General features: G+C 37.5%; 2 protein-coding genes across 4 annotated transcripts in view; both read right to left on the reverse strand.

Annotated features, from left to right (window-relative positions):
• The window catches only part of LOC139983817 (uncharacterized), a 120,578-nt gene that overhangs the window by 61,154 nt on the left and 33,076 nt on the right, over positions 1-26,348 (reverse strand). The window lies entirely within an intron of this gene.
• LOC139983938 (fibrinogen-like protein A) lies at positions 967-25,602 on the reverse strand. Of its 3 annotated transcripts, none has more exons than XM_071997670.1 (7): positions 25,297-25,602; positions 19,485-19,553; positions 16,095-16,181; positions 9,146-9,207; positions 8,262-8,390; positions 5,175-5,439; positions 967-2,023 (listed from the first exon to the last, which is right to left on the reverse strand). In XM_071997670.1, the coding sequence occupies exons 1-7, from the start codon at positions 25,385-25,387 to the stop codon at positions 1,767-1,769; spliced, it is 960 nt and encodes a 319-aa protein (XP_071853771.1). In that variant the 5' UTR covers positions 25,388-25,602; the 3' UTR covers positions 967-1,766. The 3 variants fall into 3 exon arrangements, with proteins under 3 accessions (XP_071853771.1, XP_071853774.1, XP_071853773.1); XM_071997673.1 differs by lacking the exon at positions 25,297-25,602 and adding an exon at positions 23,231-23,499; XM_071997672.1 differs by lacking the exon at positions 16,095-16,181.

Here is a 26,348-nt window from a genome sequence, read left to right on the forward strand (position 1 = left end):
TAAGGATGAGAATGCCATATTAAAGAAATGAATACGTTGCCGCTGTGAGAAGAGGGCAGCATTGCTTTTATTTTTTAATCGGGGAATACGTTGAGACAAGATTTTTGATTTTAGCAATTTCCTAGCTGAGAGTGTGCCTTTGATCTTTGTAAACCAGCCGATAACTATTTCCTTAGTAACCTCACTGCCTGTGGCTTTCACCCAACTATTAGCAAGCCCACTAGAGTCACTACTAACAGTTCTTCTCTTATTGATAATATACTTAAAAACTTAAATAATACCAATGCTGGTGCTAAGGTGAATCATGTTGGTGTTTTCACAACTGATATCAGTGATCATTTTCCTATTTTTTACACTCTATTTTGAAGTCAAGTACTGTTCCTGGTTATGCTCCAATTTACTCTCGCAATTATTCTGAACATAATATCCGACATTTTGCCTCCTGTATATCTAGCACTGATTGGAGTGAAGTTTTTCTGGCAAAGGACACAAACAGTGCATTTAATACCTTCAATAATAGTTTTAGCCAGTCTTATTCAGACTGCTTCCCACTGTATAGAGTACGGCAAAGGCTAAAGAATAATCAACCTTGGATTACAAGTGGACTCCTTGTCTCAATTAAACGTAAGAATATACTGTACAAGACTTACTTAAAGTCACAAAATCAAGTTAACAAAGAGTCCTTCACCAAATATCGAAATATCCTCAATCACAGTATGCGCATAGCAAAGAGAAAACATTATACATGTATGCATATTCAACAGCTCTAAACATAAACACTATTTTAAACAATGGTAAAAGTTTTTTAATTACCCTAACAACTTTACTTGACTTGACTTGACGACGACGATGATGTCTCTATAAGTGATCCTCATGAAATTGCAAATGCTACTATCTTACATAATCATACATTCCTAACCCATGTAATCATGCATATTAACATACCTTCGGTATACCCAACTATAACCAAGCTGATCTGGCTATTGAGTTAATTTGATTCAGGACTAATATACGACATTGCCCTCTGTCAAAATGCTGGAGCGCCCCTTCGTCTGATGGAAAGTTGTTTACTAATCAATTCTCAATAAAAATCGAACATGAATATGTAAGCAGTAATTCAAATGGAATACAGAGAGCCAAGATAATAAATTCTGTGTAAAACCAATTTATGCAATCTATTAACGCTTAGATAAACTATACTTACAGGAAAGAAAAAAATTCTCTGCATTTGATTCAGCAACACAACCTTTTAAGATGTAACTTTTTGTGAGAAATTCATGTTGAATTCCAACAGACTATCCCATCCAATATTCCATCCCATGCCATGATATGGGTAATAACTATTGTTAATGAGAAACGTATCTGAACTTATACCTGTTTACACAATAGTATATAATATCATTGTCTCATAACTGATAACAATATAAGAATATGTGTGTCTGTACTTGTTTTCTTTTCTAAAAACAAAGAAATTGCAAGTCCTCAGATGAAAAGAATCAACAGGTCCTCAGAAAAATGTCATTGTTAAGGGGTATTGTCAAGGTTATGGTACGTGAAGAGTGGAAGAAACACCTGGGTCCTCAGTCTGAATGTAAAACACACCTGGGTGTGTCTGTGTCTGTTTAGAGTAGTTTTGAGGAGCTGGGGGTTGAATTTGGGTTATCTGTGACATTTCTGTTTGCTGATATGGATGATATATTTGCTGAATTCCAGTGTGTTTGTTAGTTTTGATCCTCTTATCAAGTACTTCGTGGAAATAACCATATCTAGACCGGTCTTATCTTCATTTCTGTGTATTTGATGTTAAATTGACTTCCAGGTAGATCATACCACTGTATGCTTGATCTATCACCATCTGCTGTCATGTAGTCACCATTGAGGTTAGAATTTGCACAGCTCTTGTACCACCAGGCACCATGGCGTTCAACAGCACAGTTAGTTCTGCCTGTATCATCATTGTCCCTGTCAAAGGTACTGAAGGCAGAGTTAAGATGATAACTCAAAGCAATACCATCAGAGGCATCTGTGAATTAAACAAGTAAAGATATTACCTTAAACTAAAATCCATCACAATTAAGGGACCTATCACAATATAGACACATTAAACAATTAGTAAATATGATTGGATATATTAAGTTGAATCTGGGCAGTTCCGTAAACTCGGACGTACATTTCGGATAGTTTATTGGTTCATATCTCAATGAGTATTTATATGAGGTAACTTTTAATTTGGACATTGTGTGTCATCTGCCTTCCAATGTTATGCTGTGGGGTTTTTATTTTTTACCTCCTTATAAGCCGCACAAAATTGTTTAAAAAAACCACCCTGTGACGGACGTACGTAGAAAAAGTGAATTTTTTTTCAGATCATAAATCTTATTGTAGATCTGTGTGATTTTTAATGTTAAACAATTAAAAGCTTACATGCATCATGTTAATAAGACCTTAAACTAGAATAAGCAGTAAAATCAAATTTGAATTTGATCACCTTCATGGGATATTTTCGCAAAGTTCTTGTGTGACAGACGTACATTTTTTAATGATGGATTTACATCTGCAAATTGTACGTCCGTCACAACACAATTGAGTTCCAAAAAAGCAAAGTTTAATTTGTATATTGTAACGTAACTCCCTCTGTTTCACAACTATTATTCTTACAACCTTGCAGCATGTTCTGTAACTACGGATGACAATTTATCTCAATACTATACAGTACATATATATAGTAGTCAACATAAACCTGACACCTACAGTACAGAGACTATAAAAAAAAACACATACTCTAGCCCTAAAATTTGGGGTAATATATAGTTGAAAGAAGCTCCCTTTTACAACAAAAAACATTTGAACCACGAACCAAAAATTTTGGTGAATCCCTGCCAACTAAATTAATCCCTGTTAAAAAAGGTTTACATAATGAACTTAATAACAACCAAGTCAATGCCACATTCATTCAACTTGGCACCACTGAGTTGGCATCAACAATTCCAAAATATACCAAATAAGAAATTCATATAATTTGATTCATCCACATTTTTACCACTTAGCTGAGCGGTGCTACAAGATTTTGATCCATGCTGACCTTAATGACCTTTGATCTTTGACAGTATTAGTAGGTTTTGTACTCACCAAGGGCAACTTACATACAATGTGTGAGACGCATCCAAGTTAACACCATGTGAGCCTGGGTACAAAGTCTTCAGTACTTATCAATGTTGACCTCAATGACTTCTTACCTCTTTACAATCAATAAGGGTTACTCATTTTAAGCAAATCTACATTCCACTTCTAAGTCTGTAAGTGCAAAGTTTACACTACTAAGTTAACCAGGAGCTATTGACCTCAAATGAACTTTGACCTTATGTTTAATCTCTGTGACAGCATACATCAAATATTACTACACAGCAGGACATCCATGCTGAATCTCTGTGACAGCCTACATCACAAATATCACTACACAGCAGGACATATATGCTTAATCTCTGTGACAGTCTACATCACATATCACTACACAGCACGATATTGATGCTTAATCTCTGTGACAGTCTACATCACATATCACTAGATGTGCAGCAGGACATTAATGCTTAATCTCTGTGACAGTCTACATCACATATTACTACACATCAGGGCATTTATGCTTAATCTCTGTGACAGTCTACATCACATGTCACTACACAGCAGGATATTGATGCTTAATCAATGTGATAGTCTACATCACATTATACTACACAGCAGGACATGTAGGCTTAATATCTTTGACAGTCTACATCACAAATCACTACACAGCAGGACATTCATGCTTAATATCTGTGACAGTCTACATCACATATCACAACACAGCAGGAGATGTAGGCTTAATATCTTTGACAGTCTGCATCACATATCACCGTACAGCAGAACATGTATGCTAAATCTCTGTGACAGTCTACATAACGTGTCACTACACAGCAGGATATTTTATGCTTAATCTCTGTGGCAGTCTACATCACATATCACCGTACAGCAGGACATGCATGCTCAATCTCTGTGACAGCCTACATAACGTGTCACTACAGAGCAGGATATTTATGCTTAATCTCTGTGGCAGTCTACATCACATATCACTACACAGCAGGGTATTTATAAAATCTCTGTGACAGCCTACATCACATATCACCGTACAGCAGAACATTTATGCTTAATCTCTGTGACAGTCTACATCACATGTCACTACACAGCAGGACATGCATTTAAATCTGTGACAGTCTACATCACATATCACCGTACAGCAGAACATGTATGCTAAATCTCTGTGACAGTCTATATCACATAGGCTATCACAACACAGCAGGACATTTATGCTTAATCTCTGTGACAGTCTACATCACATATCACTACATAGCAGGAAATTCATCTTAATCTGTGACAGTCTACATTACATATCATCATATAGCAGAACATGTATGCTAAATCTCTGTGACAGTCTACATCAAATATCACTGTTGTATTTGAGTCATGTTATATATCATCATGTTATATTATCATTGTTAGCAAGTTGTGCTTGTCTTTGTGTGATACCTTAGCATGTCACTGTACGAACATGGTTTCTATGTCTTTTCATTGCTGCACTGACTGTCATTTTGCTCGGTTCATGAACTGCATGTGATGTATTAGCATTTTCACTGTCAGTAGGCCTAATTATGCTTGATTTATGTGATGTCTTAACAGATCACAAATGTGGGCCCAAATGAAAATAAAATGGGCCCCTCAAATTCGGGCCCAAAGAATGTGTCCTAAAATGCATTTGAGGTGAAAACAAAATTTGGAAATACCTGGCCCCAAAAAAGGGCTAGGAATTTTAGAACGCCCCAAAATTTAGGCCTTCATGTACCAGCCAGCAATGAACTAACAATTCTGAACCAAATTTGGCTACAATCCAACTTAATGTTGTGGAGTTATTGCAATGTAAAGATTTTTAGGTTTGGCTCTATAACCTCATTAATATTCATAAGTTCAGCGTCAAACCCAATAGGGCACACCTTCTCATTACACACAAACACACACTCACACAAACTTGACTGCATAGGTTCCTTTGCTTCCAGCAAGGAACCGGAAAAATAAACGACATCCAAAGAAATAAAAAAAACAGAACATAACATTTAATAGTACAGAAACCTATAGCTTGGACAAACCTGCAGTTCCATTAAAAGTTCCCAGTCCAGACAGTGTGTAATTGTCACTTTCATCGTTGATCCGGAACAAGTCAAACTTTGCGTAGTATGGTGCTCCATCTTTGTTCACCATATCGATCCGCAGTTGATAGTCACCTTGATTGGTGAGGTCATACAACTTATCATTTCCCAACCAAAACTCATGGTCCAGCTCACCAAAGCCTTCTTTATAGCTCTGCCAGTTACGATAGAAGTCAACGGAACCATCAACACGACGTTGGAATACCTGTATATAATGTAAGAACGAAAAGAATAATTCCAAATTATTTTCAATAACATTTCAATGAGAAAGTGCATTTAACTTCTTTGTAGAACGAACCTAAGGAAGGATGACCTGTGAATGAGCAGTAACATAATCTTCCAAATTAAATCCATTCTGAACTGTAATTCACCCTTCTGTTAAGTGGCATGTTAGAGCAAAGTGAATTTCACCATCTACTACCATAGTTGATTGTTCACAGACCAAATGAAAACTGTTCTGCTGTCTGTGTGTGTAATAGATAATCAGACCAATGTTGGATACTGTTGCTAATGTCTGAACTCTGTCCCATTACAAATAATGGAATCTTACTTTCAAACTTCCATACTATTCGCTTTGGAAAAGAAACACCTGCAATGATTTTGGGCCCAGCTCTGGTTTGAAATGATTACTTCAACAAACCAAAACTGGCCTCATTTGCGGAGAGAACGGGCCTAGTATTGAGACAGACAGATTGCTTTTGTAATAAACTCTAAATCTATATCAAGAGAGCAAACCATCTACTCTGAATCTACTCTGACAATCCCCAATTTATAGACAATGGAATCAAACACTGTAATGATCTTAAGTGGTCTTATGGAGGTTCAAAGTTAGTAAAGAAAAGTAAGAGTAAAGAGATGACGTAAAGACCGATGGGAAGAATATCCATGACATGTATTGCAACAATCTCCATGGTTACACAATTACATTAGAAATTACTGAAGTTTATTGTGTCAGAACTTGTTTCTCATTCTAACGGATGTTTATTTGTTTCTAGCAAATTTCACTGCCACTTCAAATGTAGGCCTATAGCTGTAGGAACAGAACTCCTGACCCTTGCGTCACAAACTAATTCCGTACCAATCGTCCAAAGTGATTCTGCTGACCAGTGTGAAAGCTTTATATTAAATGATTTTATAACTGTCAATGAGAATGAGTGTATTACTATTGTACAGAGCACACCCTCGGGTGCTTATAATTTGACAATATGCACAGAATTTTGAGGCAAACTTAACCATATTTACGACATATAGGATATCATAGTCCATCCTCCTCCATCAGTCATATTATACATATACAATATATCGTCTATACTATAGGATGTCATACTAGACTTACCGTCCATGCTCCTCCGTCAGTCATATTATACATATACAATACATCGTCTATACTATAGGATGTCATACTAGACTTACCGTCCATGCTCCTCCGTCAGTCATATTATACATATACAATACATCGTCTTTACTATAGGATGTCATACCAGACTTACCGTCCATGCTCCTCCGTCAGTCATATTATACATATACAATATATCGTCTTTACTATAGGATGTCATACTAGACTTACCGTCCATCCTCCTCCGTCAGTCATATTATATACCGTATATACAATATATCGTCTATACTATAGGATGTCATACTAGACTTACCGTCCATGCTCCTCCGTCAGTCATATTATACATATACAATACATCGTCTATACTATAGGATGTCATACTAGACTTACCGTCCATGCTCCCCCGTCAGTCATATTATACATATATAATACATCGTCTTTACTATAGGATGTCATACCAGACATACCGTCCATGCTCCTCCGTCAGTCATATTATACATATATACAATATATCGTCTATACTATAGGATGTCATACTGGACTTACCGTCCATCCTCCTCCATCATTCATATTATACATATACAATATATGGTCTATACTATAGGATGTCATACTAGACTTACCGTCCATCCTCCTTCAGTCATATTATACATATACAGTACATCGTCTATACTATAGGATGTCATACTAGACTTACCGTCCATCCTCTTCCATCAGTCATATTATACATATACAATACATTTTCGTCTATACTATAGGATGTCATACTAGACTTACCGTCCATCCTCCTTCAGTCATATTATACATATACAATACATCGTCTATACTATAGGATGTCATACTAGACTTACCGTCCATCCTCCTTCAGTCATATTATACATATACAATACATCGTCTATACTATAGGATGTCATACTAGACTTACCGTCCATCCTCCTCCATCAGTCATATTATATACCGTATATACAATATATCGTCTATACTATAGGATGTCATACTAGACTGACCGTCCATCCTCCTTCAGTCATATTATACATATACAATACATCGTCTATACTATAGGATGTCATACTAGACTTACCGTCCATCCTCCTTCAGTCATATTATACATATACAATACATCGTCTATACTATAGGATGTCATACTAGACTTACCGTCCATCCTCCTCCATCAGTCATATTATATACCGTATATACAATATATCGTCTATACTATAGGATGTCATACTAGACTGACCGTCCATCCTCCTCCGTCAGTCATATTACACATACAATATATCGTCTATACTATAGGATGTCATACTAGACTTACCGTCCATCCTCCTCCGTCAGTCATATTATACATTTACAATATATGTTCTATACTATAGGATGTCATACTAGACTTACCGTCCATCCTCCTTCAGTCATATTATACATATACAATATATCGTCTATACTATAGGATGTCATACTAGACTGACCGTCCATCCTCCTCCGTCAGTCATATTATACATTTACAATATATGTTCTATACTATAGGATGTCATACTAGACTTACCGTCCATCCTCCTCCGTCAGCCATATTATACATATACAATATATCATCTATACTATAGGATGTCATACTAGACTGACCGTCCATCCTCCTCCGTCAGTCATATTATACATATACAATACATCGTCTATACTATAGGATGTCCTTGACTTACCGTCCATCCTCCTCCGTCAGTCATGTTACAGAAGACATCAAATAAATCCCCATTCCAGTTAGTTGGTTTGATTGTGTAGATGCCATCGGTTGTATAACCAGCATTGAAGACATCCAAGCAGTCCTTTATCTAATTATACCATAACAAGTTAATAGCAAGCAAGCAATCCATGAAGTGACATATCTTATCTTATTATGGATAATATATGACCTTTGACATCAGTACACGATCATTCAGCTTTTTCTTCATACTTTTATTGGTGTATTAAAATAGGTAACAAAAATCCTACAGAACAATATGTTGAACAAGGAAGAAACATTAACGTCACATGGAAAGGAGGTTCCTTATCCTATACGCACTCCAATGGACAGACATTTTGTTTGGTGGTTATTCATACAATATAGCTGGAAGCATTGATGCCTTGATACTTTGTGTCGAATTCATTGCAAATCTCTGAAGATTCTAAGCTATTACAAACAGAATGTTCTAATTGGCTCTACTGATAGTGTTGATGTTTCGAAGATTCATGGAATTTACTTTAAATGCCAATCACAACATCTAACCTTCTCTCCTACAAAGAGTGACATCGTAACCGAATAGTTTCAAGGGTATCTTTACTATTGGATGACAAAGGGGAAAAAATATACCAATTTCAATTTTTTTTTCTATTCATTTACAGTATTCCAAGTTTATTTCTTTGCTGTTTCTGTGAGATCTCTCGTCTACACTGGAAGTGATAATTAACAGCCAACATACAGTATTGTACAGCCAGGCAACATCATAATTGCTCATATCATCATCAAAATTTGAATCTTAAATCTTACTCCTCAAACACAATATTCTCTTACTTCAAAATTGTATGTAATTAAGTGTGTAATTCTCACCACGATAGAAGGATCATCACCAGTAGTGGTTTCCATTGGGGTGGTCTGCACTGATTCGCTGGCTATCGTTAAAACAAGAAAACCCAAAAAATATCTCGTTTTGCTGACTCTTTACATCAGGTACGATAATTTAGTGATATACAATCATGCTGTACTATCTAAGTGTGCTCAAATTCGAAGTGCTTCAGACAGATCCTTTTAGAGATCAGTTCTGATAAATACATCAACTCATGGCTTGTCTACCGTGCCAGCGTATTGACAAATTCTACCAACAATTCCAAGTATGATGGTATAATACGGTAAACTAGGGATGGTTAGGGCATTAATTGTTCTCTGATAGGATAGCTAATTGATTAAGCTCTCGCTGATTTTTCTATTCTTCAGCTTCAGATTTTCATGGATGGTTTGACCGTTCTCAGAAATAGAGAGACTTTATACTTGCAAAGTTCGGGAGAATCTAACTGCTCGAAAAAAGGAAAAAGTTCCCTTACTTACGGCATGTGTTGAAGTAATTACCGTATAATTCCCCTGAACGGGTGCAATAACCCACGAAAGTGTCTGAATTAGATACAAAACTGATGTTTACTCGATCACATGGCAAAATTGGCGGTTTCCGTTAAGGCTTTGTAGATTATAATTGGGATTGAAAAAGTGGTTACAGTTTGACTAAAGAGGACAGCAACTACAGTGTCTATAACTGCAACTACATATGTATAACACAGTACGCGATTTAAAGACCAACTATGGAGACAAATTTTTTGGGGGGATTTTCCATTAATTTGGGAGTTTACATACCCATAATCAACATGTGTAAAAAATAATCTTCGAAAACCTTCTATAACCCATCAAAAAACGACCACGAAAATGGACATTTGGGTAGTCATGTGACATGAACCTCTGGAATGTCTGAAAACAGAGATTGACCCAAAGGAGCCTCTGGTCACCGTGTGACGTCATAATATGTATACCGCGAAAATCAAACGCTAAACTAGGCACTGTTTATACACAGATAGCGAAAAATTGTACTGTATTTGACTTCAACTTTCGAGCGTTTGAAAAGCTGTTAGCTTAAAACAAGAACATATGAAAGTAAACAACTAGTTTTAAGCAGAAAATTAAGTAAAATGGGTTATTTTATTAACATAAATTTCCACTCATATGGAGGCTGTCACGCCTGCATTGTATTTTAGCATTCCTTGTGGGTGGAAATTTCCACCGGGTAGCCTAGGCCTTTGCTAATTGAGGTGAACAATGGGGAAACGGGTTCTTCTCGGGTAATGTATGTAGATCCGAGCAAGTGCATAATGGGAAACGGGTCCATCGGAATTCGTAGATTGTGCTTTGGCGGGTAAGGGCAGGGGTCAACTTAAGGTCGCTATATAAGGATTGGGGTGTGGTTGGATGAGGCATTCTGTGTGAGTCTCACCACCGTCCGGTCTTCGCCGTCTTATTCCTCGGCTTCTGTGTGTTAGCCGTTATCCAGGCTTCTTTGTATGAGCCTAGGCTTCTTTGTATGAGCCTAAAGACTGGGAACGTTGATATTTTGTGGAGTTGCGTTTTAGCCTAAGCCATATCAGCGTATCCTGAGGATTACTGTGTGTATCCGTTCTTGTCTTATTCGACGAAATCATTTTGGACACATTTCTGTGTATATGTACACCGCAAAGGGCCGTTTTACTGTGTGTTACGTCCCTGGCCGTTTGACCAAGTTAATCCGGGATTTACTAATAGGACGATCCCGTCAGTTGATTTTTTTGTCCGTATTACGCATTTAATTGGTATCTGTATTGTTGATCGCACAGTAGGGTTTGTGGAGAAATTAATGTATTGTATTTTAAAGAGTCCTCGATCTATGGCTCGCAATTCAGTCAGTTTTTTAAAATGTTTGTCCATGCTTAGGCATACGAATTTGTAATTGTTTAGGGTCAAATGCGTTTAAAGCATTTAAGGTATTTTTAGGTCGTATAAGTGTGTACGAATTATAAGTTCGCCTTAGTGCCTTTGGTTGGGTTGATTGATTTTGTATATTATCATATGTAGTGGAACGGGTAGCTATTGCCAATTTGAGGGCGTTCTAACCATGTTCTGTTTCCAAACATCGGGCTGCCGCCATTTTGTTATTGTGATATATAGTATCGAGTAGCTATTATGTGTTTCATGGTAAGGGTTGACCCGGAGGTTCTTGGTATTATTTGGTAAATAGTGACACCATATTGGTTGTGTGTGGCTTGCTGACTTTACGTCAGATAGGGGCTATTGACGTCATAGTTTGACAATATTCGTTGGTATAGATATAAGTATAGCCATGTGTTTGCCATTTGGCGCATGCCTGAGAGTAGTTTTGTTGTGTTTTTGTCATATAGGGTTGCAGTGTTGGGGCCCGACGGCTACGCTGGTGTGAGGGGCTCGCCGTACCGTCTGGAGCTTCCTGCAGGGTACCAGCCGGAAGAAATCTAAGCGATAGGGAAGAAGTCTAAGCGATAGGGAAGAAGTCTAAGCGATAGGGAAGAAGTCTAAGCGATAGGGAAGAAGTCTAAGCGATAGGGGAGAATTAAGCGATAGGGCAGATCCTTAGTAGAGTTATTTGGAAGGGTTGGTTGGGTTAGCGAATGCTAACCGACGTGTGTATTTTTTGTGTTGGGTATATATATGTTTCTTTTGTCAAGACCAAAAAGTCATTGGTCGAGTTGTAAATAAATTATGTTTCATTTTGCAAAATTCCTGGTGGTCTGTCATTTATTTATGTCATTCGTCTCGGGTGTCGAACGCTAAGCAGATTGAGACGTGTCCAGGTGGGGGATTACTCCTTTACTTGTGACAGAGGCATCGTTTACATAGCGGACCGTCAATAGGTACGTACGGTACAATATACTGTAGAGCATGCAAGCAGCTTGCCGATTCCGTAATACAATTTGATCGCAAGATACCGCAGACTGAACAGAAGAATATACCTAAAAGATGCCTCATGCGTGATATGTGACGGGAAAATAGTTTACGTTACTGTCACCGAATTACCCCCCAAAACACTAAACATAATCTAACAACTACGAGAAGACAATGGCCCGAATCGACCAGGGTAGCATATACATGACTAAGCTTCAGCTGAACATAGTGCTCACTCGTTCCAAAAGTACAAACACAGAAAAAGTATCCTGTCAATAAACCAAATTTAGCAGTGAATATCCAAATCCACGCTTCTCGTTCAATCCTGGGCGAAATACTACCGTGACTTTGTGTAGTTCCATAGAGTTAGGTCTAGTTGAAACAGGCCTTGACCAGTACCATCCCACAATCACAAGACAGTCACTAACGAAATAAAACGTCCGATCGCTATATAGTACCGTTTTATTCCACTCCTTGGACCATGCAGATGCCGGAACAAACGTAACGGACAATATAACACATGTATCACGAACTCACGATACTGGAATACGACAAATGACATGGATAAATGCGATGAAATCCTAACATGACTATTAACATACCCGGTGGGAGTTGTAACTCACTACATGTACTAACAATGCTACCTATAGGCACGGTCTATATACACGGTCTACATTGCGTGATATAATGTTACATGTAAGAACGGCCAGGGCGTGTTTACGAGGAGACTTGAAAGGGTCAATTTCACATTAGCTATGTCCGCCACAGCTGTCGAAAGTATATGTTTCTCAGAATGAGACATTTGCAGCATACACTGAGGCAGGGTCATGCATGTGGACTCATGGGCATGAGATACTCCGGGTGCTGACAAATCTTTCCTCGTTGATCTCACAAAATTGATCCAAAGTCTACGGCGTTTTACGTCAGTTCTTCTACTCGGAAAGCTAAAAAAGCTGATGCTTTTGTTGGCTGAGGTATAACTACAAGCTCCAACAACACAGAATTCTGGCATTTCGGGGAAAAAGGAGTATATACTATCGTTGATGTTTTTGGCAGCTCAAGTATACAACTTTACACACTAAAAGTATTGTTGTGAGTGCGTTATACCAACAGTGACGTCACATGGTCACCTGATGTCTTAGGAATGTTTCAGGAATGTCTGAAAAAGGTTTCCTACAAAGCTGACTTTTCTTCCCATTTTTCACGTAGTTAACGTCCGAAATTGGTACAGTTAATTACAGCAATGTAATTGGAGTGAGTTAGGGATTATATACATGCAAAATGGTGGGATTTTATGTTCATTGAAAAGTCTCCATAGTTGGTCTTTAAGGGAACACAGGGAGTCACCGTACACAAACAAAACAAGAGGGCAATTTACTGTCTTTGCGTGAAGTCAGGATGGTATGGTGATTACAGTGAACCAATGCATATATCTCTGTATCTATAATATTATAGGTCTAACAATACAGGCTAACCATATAGTTTTCACAGATCTCTACTCTATCAAATTATGGTAAATTTACCCATTTTAAAGTTATGTCTGTTTCAGTCCCAATGACTGAACATGTACACAGACTTAACGTTTCTCTGGCTGGCAGTGGGTTTTTTGTGTCAGTTCACGACTCAAGCTGCACAGTTTTAATAATTATTGTAACTAATCACCCAGACGAAAATAATTCCTGGCTTTTAAGCAAGAGTCAAGAAAACCCTGGGTTTCCCTGGATATCCAAGCTTTATTCCTGCCTCAGGTAGCCAGGATTTTGAAAGTCCAGCCTTTTCCTGGCTTCATCTAGGCTCACAAGTCCACAGTAGGCAGGAAAAGTGAGGGCAATGCTATCCTGGTTAGGCAGGAAAAGCCAGGATTTTGAAAGTCCAGCCTTTTCCTGGCTTCATCCAGGCTCACAAGTCCACACTAGGCAGGAAAAGCGAGGGCAATGCTGTCCTGACTGGGCAGGAAAAGCCAGGAATTTGAAAGTCCAGCCTTTTCCTGGCTTCACCCAGCCTCACAAGTCCACAATAGGCAGGAAAAGAGAGTGGAATGTTGTCCTGGCTAGGCAGGAAAAGCCAAGCTTGCCTTTTACCCAGTATAAGCTGGTTGTAAGATGGTCAGATCTTACATAAAGTTTTCTTTTGTACCATAGTTTTACTTGTTTATTAGTGCAGAGCTCACTGTACAGAGGGCTATACATTTGTACAGTATATTTGTAAGCTGTTTTGTGGTCGCGGGGGGGGGATTAAGATTTCTCTCTTCTGGGTTGCTTAGCAACTATCTTTGTTCTTCCTGGAAATTAGCTCTCACAGGAAAAGGGGTCTGTGTATATATATTATAGGAACAAAAGAGTTTTGTGAGGGTATAGGGAGTTAGGCAGTTGGCCATGAGTATTGGAGCAAGACAGTTGCAAAAGACGAGAAATATAGTTTTAATGCTGGATAGTTTGTTTTGAACCTTAATTTATAAAATTAAGTTAATACTGTAGTCCTTATTATTTTATGGAAGGAGTGATATTCACCTGACAGTTTGGCATGCGTTTTACTATAAAGGACATTATTTACTATAAAGGATATTACTTACTTAGAGGATATTATTTTACCATAAAGGATATTCCGGGACACCATTTGTTATAACTGACATTATTTTACTGAAAGGACACCCTGGGACACTATTGCTTATTAATTAAAGGATACTATTTTGTTGGGATCGGACATTTATCATACAGTTTATTCTGTTCAACTATACTGATGTCGTGGAAGATCTAATGTCGTGGAAGATCTGTACCTGATGTCACCAGCACACCAATCACCAGAACAGATTTATAAATTAAGTGTATTAACTTTAACATTTGGGTGCACCTCTCGACTTTAAGTCGTTTTATTTAATTCTTTGACTGGGCTCAGATCAGCTGTATATTGTTTGTTATTCATAATTATAATTTATTTTGATCCAATCCAGTTGAGTGTTCCATTTTTATGTGTCTTGTTCTGTGTTTGGTCATCACACCAAACCCAGAGTTCTCTGACCAAGAACAAACGTTTATTTTCAGTCGCTAACACCCTTACATATACATATAATTCATGATTTTAAAGTTATGAAAATTTCCTATACCACAAACACACTAACCTCCTATAGGTAAAAGTAACTGCCAACTAGCCAGCAAGATAATTTATATAGGGTAAGCATGGACACCTGGCTTTTCCGGTTTAATACTGGGTATGTATACCTGGCTTTTCCTGGCTCCTCACTGATATAAACAGGGACCTGGCTTTTCCTGGGTAATCCTGGGTGTGCATATACCAGGCTTTTCCTGGTTTTTCCTGGCTCTTCACTCACACACTAGACACCTGGCTTTTCCGGGATAAACCTGGGTTAACCATCCAGGCTTGTCCGGCCTTAACCTGGCTCTAAATGAGTTATATAAACCAGGCTTTTCCTGTCCGAATTACCATTTTCAAGCCCAAGAATTTCCCCGGATTTCCCTGGGTTAAATCCAGGCTTTTCCTGGCTTATATTCCAGGGAATTCCAGGGTTTTCCTGCCTTAAATTCGTCTGGGCAAGGGGAAATAGTTTGTCATGTGACATATTTAAAGGAGCACAATTTGTTAACATAAAACAGTCATTGTCTGTGCTCACTAATCATCCAGTGTGCAGGGGTGCGTTGTAAGAGTATGGGTCGTCACAACTATGAAAATTAGGTTCCGACAGTAGAGTCGGGCAGGGGAGGGGGGTTCAGTCAGGGCAAGTGGGGCTAGCTTTTAAGTTTTACAGCAATAAACAGGCTTCCTCCAGTTTTTAATGCTCTGATTTTGCTCTCTCTACTGTACATCCTTAAGATGTAATGTCGGAAATTTATTGTTTGTCAATGTTATTAACACATTTCAGATCCAAAAAGTGTAACAAAAATCAATAAAAGACAATGTGGCAATGGTCTCAAAGAAAGAGGCTCAGGTGAACTTGTAAGCATGAATCCTTCCTTCTTCCCTTGCATAGGAGACTTCCCGTCACATTGTAAATAGTGGTGAAACAAATAAATATACAAATACAAATACCTAACATCTACATTTACTGTACCTTCCCTGACAGTCGAGCCAGTTGTTTCACTGCTAGTAGTTTGCTTTGGGGTGGTCTCCACAGGTTTGCCTGAGTACATATTAGTAGCTATCAGTAGGTCAAAATACAGACAATAATATTGTCTCAAGAAGAGATGATTTTTACCATGAATTAGCAAAGGCAATACAAATTAGGCCTATGTGTTCAGTATGTACGTATGAAAGGTACAACATAATATGATCACAAACGAGCTATATGTGCTTAAAGTGAATCAAAAGAGAAGCTTCTTTATTTAATGTTACCGCAGCCCCTTTACCCTTTATACCCACATATACTGCACGCCTAGTTTGCAATGGTAGGTTCATTGGCAATGACGTGACGCTACCATAATCAACTTGTTCCAAAAGTTGCCTTTCCTTATGCTCAAACCATGTCTGAAATCACAAAATTGACCAACTACAGATATACATACAGTGCCACACAAAATGGCTACCATCACACTGCATACTTCTAATAGATCTTGATATTTTATCAATTCTTAAGACAGCAATATCCTGTTCATAATTTAGGTTCCTAGCACAATTTACTGTAGCAAATTATGGTCACCACACATTCACTGAATGTTGTACTCAAAGTGGTGCATCAAGTATTCTATTTTATTTGAACTATAACCAACTTATAAAAGAAACTGATTAGGATAAACTTTTATAAGCTGAGACAATTACAACACAAGAAAATAGTTAAGGGGAATATCAAAGTATAAGGGCCCTGTGGGTAGGGATGCACCGGATATCCGGTCCGGCCGGACTATCCGGTTCCGGTTTTTGAAAAATATCCGGCCGGATCTTTTTCAAAATCTGGCCTGAAATATTCCTTAAAAAGGTGTTGGTATTAAATCAATGTAAACTATTTCCAAAAATTAATAAAAACATTCAAAGTAAGGAAAAAAGTAGGTTTAACATGTTTCATTTAATTTTCTCAATGGTCTGACCCAGTTTCTAAAGATCAACCAAAATAATACAACTACTGTAATAATATGAAGCTATATACAACAAATACAGTTTGCAGTGAATCATTTCTTGCAGCCTTCATCAGTTTATTATTGTGCAGTTAAAATAGACCGTACTTATCAGTCAAAATACTGTTCCATTGATTCTTTACTTTCCCATTATTGTTGGCATTCATGTTTTCTCTGAATTTTATGTGTGAAACAATCTCTTATATGGTTAAATACATCTGATTTTTTTTTAACAAACATGTGCATTAGGACCTTAAGAAGTCAAAACAATGGATCTTTTGGTGGACCACTACAGTCCATTTCCTGTCTAGAAAGCTGTCAATTGTTACTCATTGTTTGTGGTCATGGCAAAATGCAAATTGTAATCTTGGCACTTTTATAAATAGATGAAGCAATGGACTAGAAGAGTTTCCACCAAATGGGGTGCCAGACCCAGAAAAAACAGTATCTAATTTTCTCACAGAAAGAGATACAGTATCTCTTGTCACCATGAAAGTTCCTAAAAGTTCATGATAAACCTAAATCATTAAGTGTTCTAATGAACATTCAATTCCATTTTAAAGGATAGATAAAAGATAGATAAGAAGTTTCTTCCACTTCTGGAAAGATACAATGCTTTTTTTTTATTTTACAGATAATATTGCAATGTAAAAGTTTGTTACCAAATAATGAATAATAAAAGACAATTCTAATTCCAGATAGTAGTGTTATTACGACAATTAAATAATCTTTTTATTCAGTATAAAGTATGAGATTTGTGAAATGTAGCTTCCCGTTTATATATATATTGTAGTTATTTTATTAAGGAATGTAGATTACACCACTTCAAGTTATATTTAATCTCATAAATGGGGTCTTAATTTCACCTTCTTTATAATATGCGTATACCTCTCCTAAGATTTGCTCCTTGTTTCATACTTCTACTTCTTATTAATGATTTTCTTTTGTGTAATGAAAAAATCCGGTTCCGGCCGGATTTTATCCGGCCGGATTTCATAACTATCCGGCAAAATCCGGTTCCGGCCGAATCCAAAAATTTGGATCCGGTGCATCCCTACCTGTGGGGGTTAGTGTTGAGTCATTAGTATTTAACTCATCCAGTGATGGTTGCTCATTGTTGTATTCTGAATCCAAGACATATCGATAAGATTGCCGTGGAATCTTGAGTTTGTTTGCCGAAAATATAAAACATAGCCGACAACTTAATTCAGATGGTTAATTAATTATGAAAATTAGTAGTTAGAGATGAAGAACATAATGTGATTGTATATAAAACAAGAATATATTTTAATTTTATTATCTTATTTGTGTCATTATAACAAAATAAATTGTTTCATAATTGAGTCTAACCCTGCAAATAGAATGAATTCAACAAAACAATATATTTCTATCTTATTAGATGTTTGTGATGTTTGTGATATTTGAAATAATGTTATGGGAACTTAATAAAATAAATATCACATTTTGTTGTTGTTGGCTGTTTCTTATATCACTGGTTAAAAATTAGAAGTTCATAATGGGCACACCATACAGTATATTTGACATTGCTTTTCCATAAAGACGACATAAAATTGATTAAATAACCCTCGAACCGCCTCAAATAAAAAATCCTTTCACAATCTTACCGGTATTAATGTCAATGACTATACAGTCCCTATCAAAGACCTGCATGCAACATCAATTGTAAACGCATAAAGCACTATATGTTGTTATAGCTTACGTGATAGCTAGCTGGCATTGGATGTAACTTTGGTACAGATAATGTGAACAAAAAATATGATACTAATATCATTTAACTTGACCGCAGAAACTGGCTGAAGGTCCCGAGAAATATGAAAAGATCAGTGTAATGCGCAAGGAGAGGGGGGGGGGGCAGCAACGGGAACGCCCAATCACCATCAGATGTTATGTCGTCTGAGGATGGTCTAAGGAGTTAAACCCCTCTCCTTTATAGTGTTATAGTTCGCAAATTTTGAAATTTTTCAAACGCTTCAATTGTAACATACTTACATACTACATATGTGTATGTAAATTAAGTTAACACATTTGTGTATTATTCTATCTTTCAGTGGGTGGGTGGTGGGACTGGGGGGGGGGCTTATTTCCCTTGATTTTATTAGGGGAGGGATAGAATTTTATGTGTAACGCTCCTGATGTGGTCACCATGCCCTGACCTCAGTCAAGGATTATGACATTTTTGTTTGAGAAAGAATAAAACGACGCCTCCGGGCTGAGGTTGACGGCCTTCAATAAAACGTCAATTCCTAAATCGGTAACAGAATCCCCCCCCCCCCATCAACTTCCAAATCCTGCGCACGTCACTCTAGTGGAATTTTCCTAAACTGTAACGGTTAGTGTATAGATTTAGTTTACTGCTTCGTTGTTGAACTTACCTTCTTTTGTAACATGGTCATTTGGTTTCGGTGCTGCCCCTGGGCATGGACCAGGATTGTAACGAGCAGCTGTTGAACAAGAATCACATGAAACATTACAGGAATAGTTACGATAAATTTATCAACAAGTTTTATTTTATTTTACAAGCGGGAAATTGTTCTAATTCTTTTCTAAAGTGTGTATAATTCATGTAATCGTTTTAAATTATTGAATCAAAATAAAGAAAACTTCAAATAAAAATGAATTTCTTGTATGCTATGACAACGGAGACCTAAAGCAAATAATGTTAAATGACGTTTTCAGCATAGGCGTAGGAAGGTACTATTGAGTGGGGGGGGGGGGGGGTTGGGCTGAAAACTGATGGCCGACCTGGGGGAGGGTCTAAGGGGAAATTGGAAATTTTTTGCATCTCCAGGTGGCCTCAGATGCAATTTGGTGCAATATACTGTAGCACACTTCAGCACCCACTCTATTTTGTAAATAATTTTGCATTTTCACCTGGCCTTAGATGCAATTTGGTGCTCCAAATGAGATTTTTTTCTCATTTGGAAATGAAAAAAGGGTTTTCTGACTTGCGAAGCGGGGGTCGGAATGACACTTCCGCCCCCCATATTTTTCACTGGGGGCTGGCGCCCCCAGCCCCCCGTTTCCTACGCCCTTGGTTTTCAGTCCGAGAAATAACCAGGTAGTGGACCACCTTATTGCTGCAATAGACAGGTAAGCATTCAGGGGGGTAGGAAGCTTCCAAAAATTCCAGGGGGGGAACAACATCAGAGGGGCACTTTCTCATTCCATAACCACCATTCGTTATGCTATAAACCGATACACATGCCGGCCAATGGCCATATAACTTAAATATATATGATGTGTTAGTATGCTATCAATACTGTTATGGTGCACATGACTCTATCAACCTATCTGTACTTCTCTCCATCCATAATTTAGAACTTTCCAAAAAAATCCTTCTGTGTTCATTCGTTGAATAAAAGTCTTATAGCAACCTCGGTTAAATCCAAGTCATCGGTCTTAGATTTGTGTACATTCGATAACATCAGACTGTTGTATCTCTTTTGTGACATTGTGCTTCTTAGATAATTCTTTAGAAGACGCTGTGTGGAGAACGATCTTTCAGCTGAAGCGGTACTTTTATGAGCCAACAAATATAAATGAATGAGTTTTGCAAGTTCTGAAAGTAAGGGCTGGACATTTGGGTGTTTCTGCTACATAGCAGAAATGATTGTGCTCATTGATGTAATTCTTTTCACATCAGGAAATTGCTGAAGAATAGTACCCCTTAACAACCTACTGTAAGCTGTACATCAAGCTGCGGAAAATCAATGTCACTGGTGTCTGTTTTCACAAACTGATCTGATATCTTAAAAGCTATGCCATTTGCTGCATTTAGAATTATAATTTCCTCCATATGGGTTAGTATTGTATATGACCCTGCAATAATTCCAGTGAATCTCCTTTGTAGTACAGCAAGGCATGCACCAATAGCCTCAAAACTCTAGACACAGAAGTAGGATTGGCATCATCAAGTGTAGAATAATATCCTAGTAGAATGAGCTGCAACATTGATTGATTTTCATTTATTGTTAACCGTGCTACAAAAAGATATGGGATGCCATTTTAGAATAGCATGTACAGACTAAAACTAAATAATTAATTTAATATATTAAAATTAACAAAGGCTTAAGATATTCAAAAAGACAGTTCTTCATCAAAGGGGCACATTTTATTTGCCAGTAGGGCACATTTGCTATATTGGAAAAAAGTGGGGGTTGTGCCCCAGTCCCCCCCCCCCCCGCCCCTGATCCTACCCCTCTAAGCAGATCTATGTGAACACTTACTTCTTCTATATTGAGAAGCTTTAAAACTTTAATTATCTCATCATACAGGAATATTTAGAGGGATATCTTCCACTGGCTAAAGTTATCTGCTTCATACAAATTCTTGACATTTTCTGTATCCTTAGGGAAAACCCACACCCTCATAGGATGTTATAAGGTGACGATATGACTTTTTACAAAATGAAGTGGAACTTTCTGAATGCATCTGGCAACAAAAGAGTCAATGATGTGATCATGGCAATCCAACGGAAAATGTTTTTTGCTTTTCTGTATGATTTTTAACTAACGTTTCTACAGAGAAAATTATTTCTACTAAAAAAAAACAGTTGCATTTTGTTGAAATTCTAAAATGGCAGAGAACCTTGACAGCTAAGCGAACATTCCAACTATATCAAGGATAAATGAACAAGAAGATTATCATAGAAAAATAAAGGTTTTGAAAAACATTTGCCGTAATGACATCACAGATTACCCACTGCGATCCATCCCAGGGAAGAATGAGGGGTTTGACCAGGCGAAATTAGTTCCATTCAATCGACCATATCATGAGTTAGGGACAAGATTTTGAGATGGGATCCTTGACTGACAATGTGCTCTAACTCTGCCCTTGTACAACTTGCTAAGCATTTCGTATGACTGTAGTGATTTAAATTACGAATTTCGAATGAAGCGATAATTACCTTTGATGAAGTATTATTTATTATAAATAATTCATCGTTTCGACCCATGTTAATTTAAAGGGATATTCCGTTGGCAGACGAAGATAATCTTGTATTAAGAGGGACTATATTGCAAGCTGACAAAAAACGGAAACTTGACGTTTTGGCGAGATGTATCTCGACAAAGATACATTTTCAGATTTTGAACGATTTGGTATCATCTCCATACATCCCGGAAAAAAACGTCAATTGTCAACTTCTTTTCATATTGGCGCGTTGTTGCATATATCTCATCAATATGTCCCTTCTACGCTTCCGTACATTTATTACCACGGGTTCTACTCCAATAACAATAAGAAGTATAATATGACGCCAACCTGAAGTTGGCAAGGTGCCAGGAATAAGCAAAGACAATCATAGCTTATAACTTTGAAATTAAGGTGCAAACACAATATCACTAAACAAATCATATGTATGTAAATAGATCACAGAAATAAAATTTAAATGTCAAGAACATAGGGAATGAATAAAAAAAACATGTCCCACCAAATACATGCCATGTTTGTCATTATATGAAATTACTTCCTCTCTATATCAGTTGTTCACTTGCTCTTGTAATGTAGTGCTAGGCAGTTCAACAAAATACCTGCTTGCTTTAATAATTGAGTTCTCTCATTTTTTGTATATTTACCAACGTAAACCCATGTACGTTGTATGTTCCATACTGTAGTCTGTAGGATATTACACTAGCGACCGGGATTTTCCCAAAAAAAATTACTCTTTTTCTTAACTTGTTCGAACATTTGTTATAACACCTTTCAGTGGGAAACTTGAAGATTTGTTTCTTAACCAATGAGCAAGTTATGAAAAGAGATTGACATAGTTCTGCTCCTATGAAAGGTGGTCTGGCGGTCAATCTCAATAAAAAAATAACTTATTGAACATCAAATGTTGAATTCCGAAATGTTTAATTGCAAATACTGGAGGGAAAAAACAAGTTAAAGGTTCCACCGATCATTTGTTGACTTTGGTTTCTCCTATTTACTGATCTTTTTGCAATATGAAAGTAAATTAAAACAAGCGAAAGCTTTTCTGCTAGACGACATTGGCAACCACGATTGGCACACGCATATAGGCCTACCAGTGTTGAGTGTGGATAGCTAGGCCTAACATTAGGCTATGCAGCCCTTATATGCGTGAATCAGTTAGGTGACCTTGTAGTATTGAACTGACCTTGCTTGCCAACGTTAGTAGTTGTGAGAAGTACACACTCAAATGACGAGATGCAGTTGAAAATAAATTGTTATATCCAACGTGTTTGTCCTCTTTGTGTTGTTCTTATTGTTTTACTTCAATTTAACAGTAAAGGATATGGAGAAAATCCTTTCAAACACATTGAGCACAGTTCGTGTTCAAAAAAATCGTTAAAACTTGAAAGGTACATGGCGCAATCCACAATACCATACGACATGTACAGCCGCGCACGCAACTGGCTGGCTCAGAACACATGACTAGCAGTGAGAAAACATTTGAGCAGGGCTCTGTTAGTTGAACAACAAAGATGCAAAAAGTAACATTAGACCAATCACAGTCTATTATTCACAAGATACACCTGGCGTCAGGCAGGCTTGAGTCAAGGAATACTAATTAGGAGTTAAAATGTTGCATATATGGCTGGAAATAACAGATGTTGCTGTTGGACAATTTTTCTTTGTACGCTAATAGATTTTATTTTCTTTGCAAGTTTCCTTTCACTATTTCTTATCAATTATCGCTAGACAAGGCGACTCTCAGTTGGTTGTTCGTTTACGTTGAGGAACACGTGTTTCCTATTTAACGTAAACAATTTATAATCTTTGCCCACCTATTACCCCGCTTTTGCCAGCAATATTTTTCAACTTGTACTTGAAAGTGTAGACGGCAAATTCTCTTCACTCCTTGAAGAGGAATTTATTTTACCGCCAAGACACCACCCGCGAACATGGCTAGAGCCTCGTGCAATTGGTACCTTCGAACACTTTGTCAGCCACTACTGAATTTATTGGACCAATCATATTGTAAAGATTTTTTTTTTACGATCTCCAATTAGTCATAATGGGGTTTACGCTAGGCCATAATCTCCGAAAATATAACATCTTAATAGCGTGAATATGGGGGTATAGAGCAATTGATTTTCTCGGGAGGGGGCATTACATTAACATCTACGTTTAGGAAGTTTCTCCATCTGGGGAAAATTTGTTATCTATTAATTCCAACGAATTCTATTTTATCATCATTAGCAGGTTGAACAGTAAGCAACCGACCGAGCAAACCCTTCCTTAGTTAACAGAAATTCTTAGACGATTGTAAGTAAATAGTTACTGTCATTATCAGAGTAGTTTTCTTGCTGACTAGACCATCGGGTGATCGGGTTGACCCGTGAGTTTTTTTCACGAACTTGAAATTCGTAAAGTCTAGTAAACACAAGTCAAACGATAATTGTACGTGATGTTAAAACTTTAAGAAAGAATTTCACTAACACATTTCTTTTCGATATTTTTACTTTTAAGTTAAGTTAAGTTAACGTGGGTAATAAAAAGAGAGTCATGAAGACAGTAACGTTCCTTGAATTTATTCTCCTTATTTTTTACCCGTTACTGCGAACGAACTAGACTTTTACAGCAGTGTTGGTATAGCTTCAAAAATACGCATCTTAGCGATCGCGACACCTCCGTCAGAGATTTGAATGTTTTCAATGAAATTCGGGAAGGGGAAAAAAAAGGTTTTGAGCCAGATTCGTTTTTTTTTTGCAAGAAAAAAAACGGTTTGGGGTTTTCACGAAACCGTGCAAGCTTAGTTGGGGGACTCTTAGATGAGCAATATCGAGTGAAACGGGTAAATGTTTTTACCCAAGCCTAGGCCTATATAGCTACCTTAAGTCGGATTGAACAACATAAATGTGTTTTTTTTTGGAGGGGGCGGGGAGGGGGAGGGGAACTGGCAACGCTGGCTTATAGTCATGCAGTCCAATTGTGCTGGAAGTATAGCATGTAACATTTCACCTTAGCTCTTATACGAAGATAACTGGTATGACCTTGGGATCGTTGAAGGGAACTCCGTCATTAGGGAGATCTGGAGGTCCATCCCCACAAAAAGAAAAGATAAATGTGACGTTATGCATTTCTGAGGTAATCACTTGTAGGCTATAAATTATGTATACCATTATGTCGACATGGTTGTTCCCAGAACACTATTACTGTTGTTGGGCACTTAATGTATATCATTGTTAAAAAGGTACATTTTGGTAAAATTAAGCCTACCTTGAGACCTTCCTCCAAGAAGCAGAATGACAGCAATCAGAAGATGAATAAATAAAGGTGATCGACACTGCTTTAATCCTCCTTTCTCCATTTTGAACAAATCCAGAGGCAGAAAGGGAAAAACAATCTAAGTTTATCAAATGTGTCTTTTCCTGTGGTAAGTAGGTACGTATCATGTATGTCTTGCCGTTCTGTGATACTAATGAAGAATTACTGACCGTTTGCCAGTATTTATTACCATCTTCATAAAGCGTCCAATAAAGTCACCCATATAGTGACTTTTAATTGGTCATGATGGTGGATGACGTATGTAATGTTTCATGCATATTCAAGTTCAACATTGTAAATATGGAGCTGGTTGTACACAATTCCGTATTCACATCACATCAATTAGTTGATCACGATGTAAGTCTGGAAGCTGATGAGCGGTCGATTGTTTTACAGACGATACCCCAGACAATTTGAATATGCAATGAAAATTGCTTAGTCTCAATTGGCTGTTTATGCCTTCAATGCGCAGATAGATTGAACACAGCTAGTTAGATTTGAAGCATTAATTCTCTTCTTTGTAAAACAAGTCTTGTGAAAATGATTGGTTGTTGCTGCCCTTCGAGGTTTCTACTCCCCCCCCCCACACCCCCACCCCTTCCTACCATCCCTCGATTGAACTTTCTTCCTACGCCTCGGATACCACGATTCTCTTGAAAAGTGACCAAATACTATAAATGACGTTTTTAGCAAAACACATGTGTATCCGCATATATAGTTCGTAAAGGGAGACTTCTGGTAACCAATGAGCATGGCAGTAATGCCATTTATATATCACAACAATATTAGTGAATCATTAAAACTTGAATTTGCACGTGATATCTGTCAGACCCCGATCAGCCCTTTATTGTTCTACAGCTAACAGTAGGGGCGCAACAACTGTTTTTTACCGGGGAGAGGGGAAGGGTAAGATGAAAAACTTCACATTAAGAGGATTCCAAAATTCTTCCGACTGATTTAGGTAGGGGCATAGAAAGGGTACAGTACTGTACTCTTGTTTAGCC

Source organism: Apostichopus japonicus, chromosome 2 (assembly GCF_037975245.1).
Source record: "Apostichopus japonicus isolate 1M-3 chromosome 2, ASM3797524v1, whole genome shotgun sequence".
NCBI lineage: Eukaryota > Metazoa > Echinodermata > Holothuroidea > Aspidochirotida > Stichopodidae > Apostichopus > Apostichopus japonicus.